General features: G+C 31.0%; 1 protein-coding gene across 2 annotated transcripts in view; it reads right to left on the bottom strand.

Annotated features, from left to right (window-relative positions):
* Positions 1–24: 24 nt before the first annotated feature.
* Positions 25–812, bottom strand: part of LOC116465155 (putative ankyrin repeat domain-containing protein 19) — a 6,623-nt gene continuing 5,835 nt past the window's right edge. For both annotated transcript variants that reach the window (XR_009212343.1, XM_032148335.2), the window contains one exon: positions 25–122. Coding sequence is in view for 1 of the 2 variants with exons in the window: in XM_032148335.2 (XP_032004226.1) it covers positions 52–122 (71 nt within the window). In the remaining variant the exon portion in view is untranslated. The remainder of the gene's footprint in view (positions 123–812) is intronic.

Here is an 812-nt window from a genome sequence, read left to right as displayed (position 1 = left end):
TTTTTTTTTTTTGCACTAGTGAATTTGAACTGCTCATAAACTCTACAAAGTTCACTTAGGTGTCCTACCTTTTGAACTTGCTCCTTGTGTTTTAAAACTTTCATTCTTCGTGGCTGCTGTTTCTGTCAAACATGCAAGCTTGTTAGATACTCTTTCTGCCAGGCATCATCCCTCTGCCTCCTTACCTGGCAAAGTTCCACTCACTCTACACACTTACCCTAAATCCTACCCACATTTTAGAAGATTGCATTCATCACCACAAACGTAAAGGTGCCTGGCACATACTGAACATGATACATATGTAATAAATAACTATAAGCTCCCAGATGACATTGGACACACAGTAAGCACTATTTCAGATAGTAAATAAAATAAATAACAGTGGTAATAACAGTCTCCTAACTTTAGTTTTTAAATGTATTTTGTAACATTGGAAAAATGCTTAGTCTATAACAGATGCATGATAGTTATTATTTAAGTGGACAAGTATTTGAATTAAAATATTTTTCTTTAAAATTCTGTTGAAAAAACAAAAATTAAATAGTTATCTATATTCTATTATGAGCACCTTAAAGACAAAAACTATGTCAATTCCATCTTTGTCTCCTGCAATTTGCCAAACCTAACTTATAGAAGTAGTTTGATAAATATGTACTAAATTAAAGGTGTCTTAATACAGTTCAGATTGTACAATGCATTAGGTGTTATATTTTTGTTATTGTGAACAATTTTTATAATTTTATTATAATTTTTTGAGCCTAGAGTTTGGCTATTGGAATATTTATTATGATTATCTCTTGCCTAATGGTAAC

This window comes from Hylobates moloch, unplaced genomic scaffold (assembly GCF_009828535.3).
Source record: "Hylobates moloch isolate HMO894 unplaced genomic scaffold, HMol_V3 SCAFFOLD_3446, whole genome shotgun sequence".
NCBI classification, from domain to species: Eukaryota; Metazoa; Chordata; class Mammalia; order Primates; family Hylobatidae; genus Hylobates; species Hylobates moloch.
Note: the sequence above shows the minus strand (reverse complement) of the source record. Positions and strands in the feature narration are given on the sequence as shown.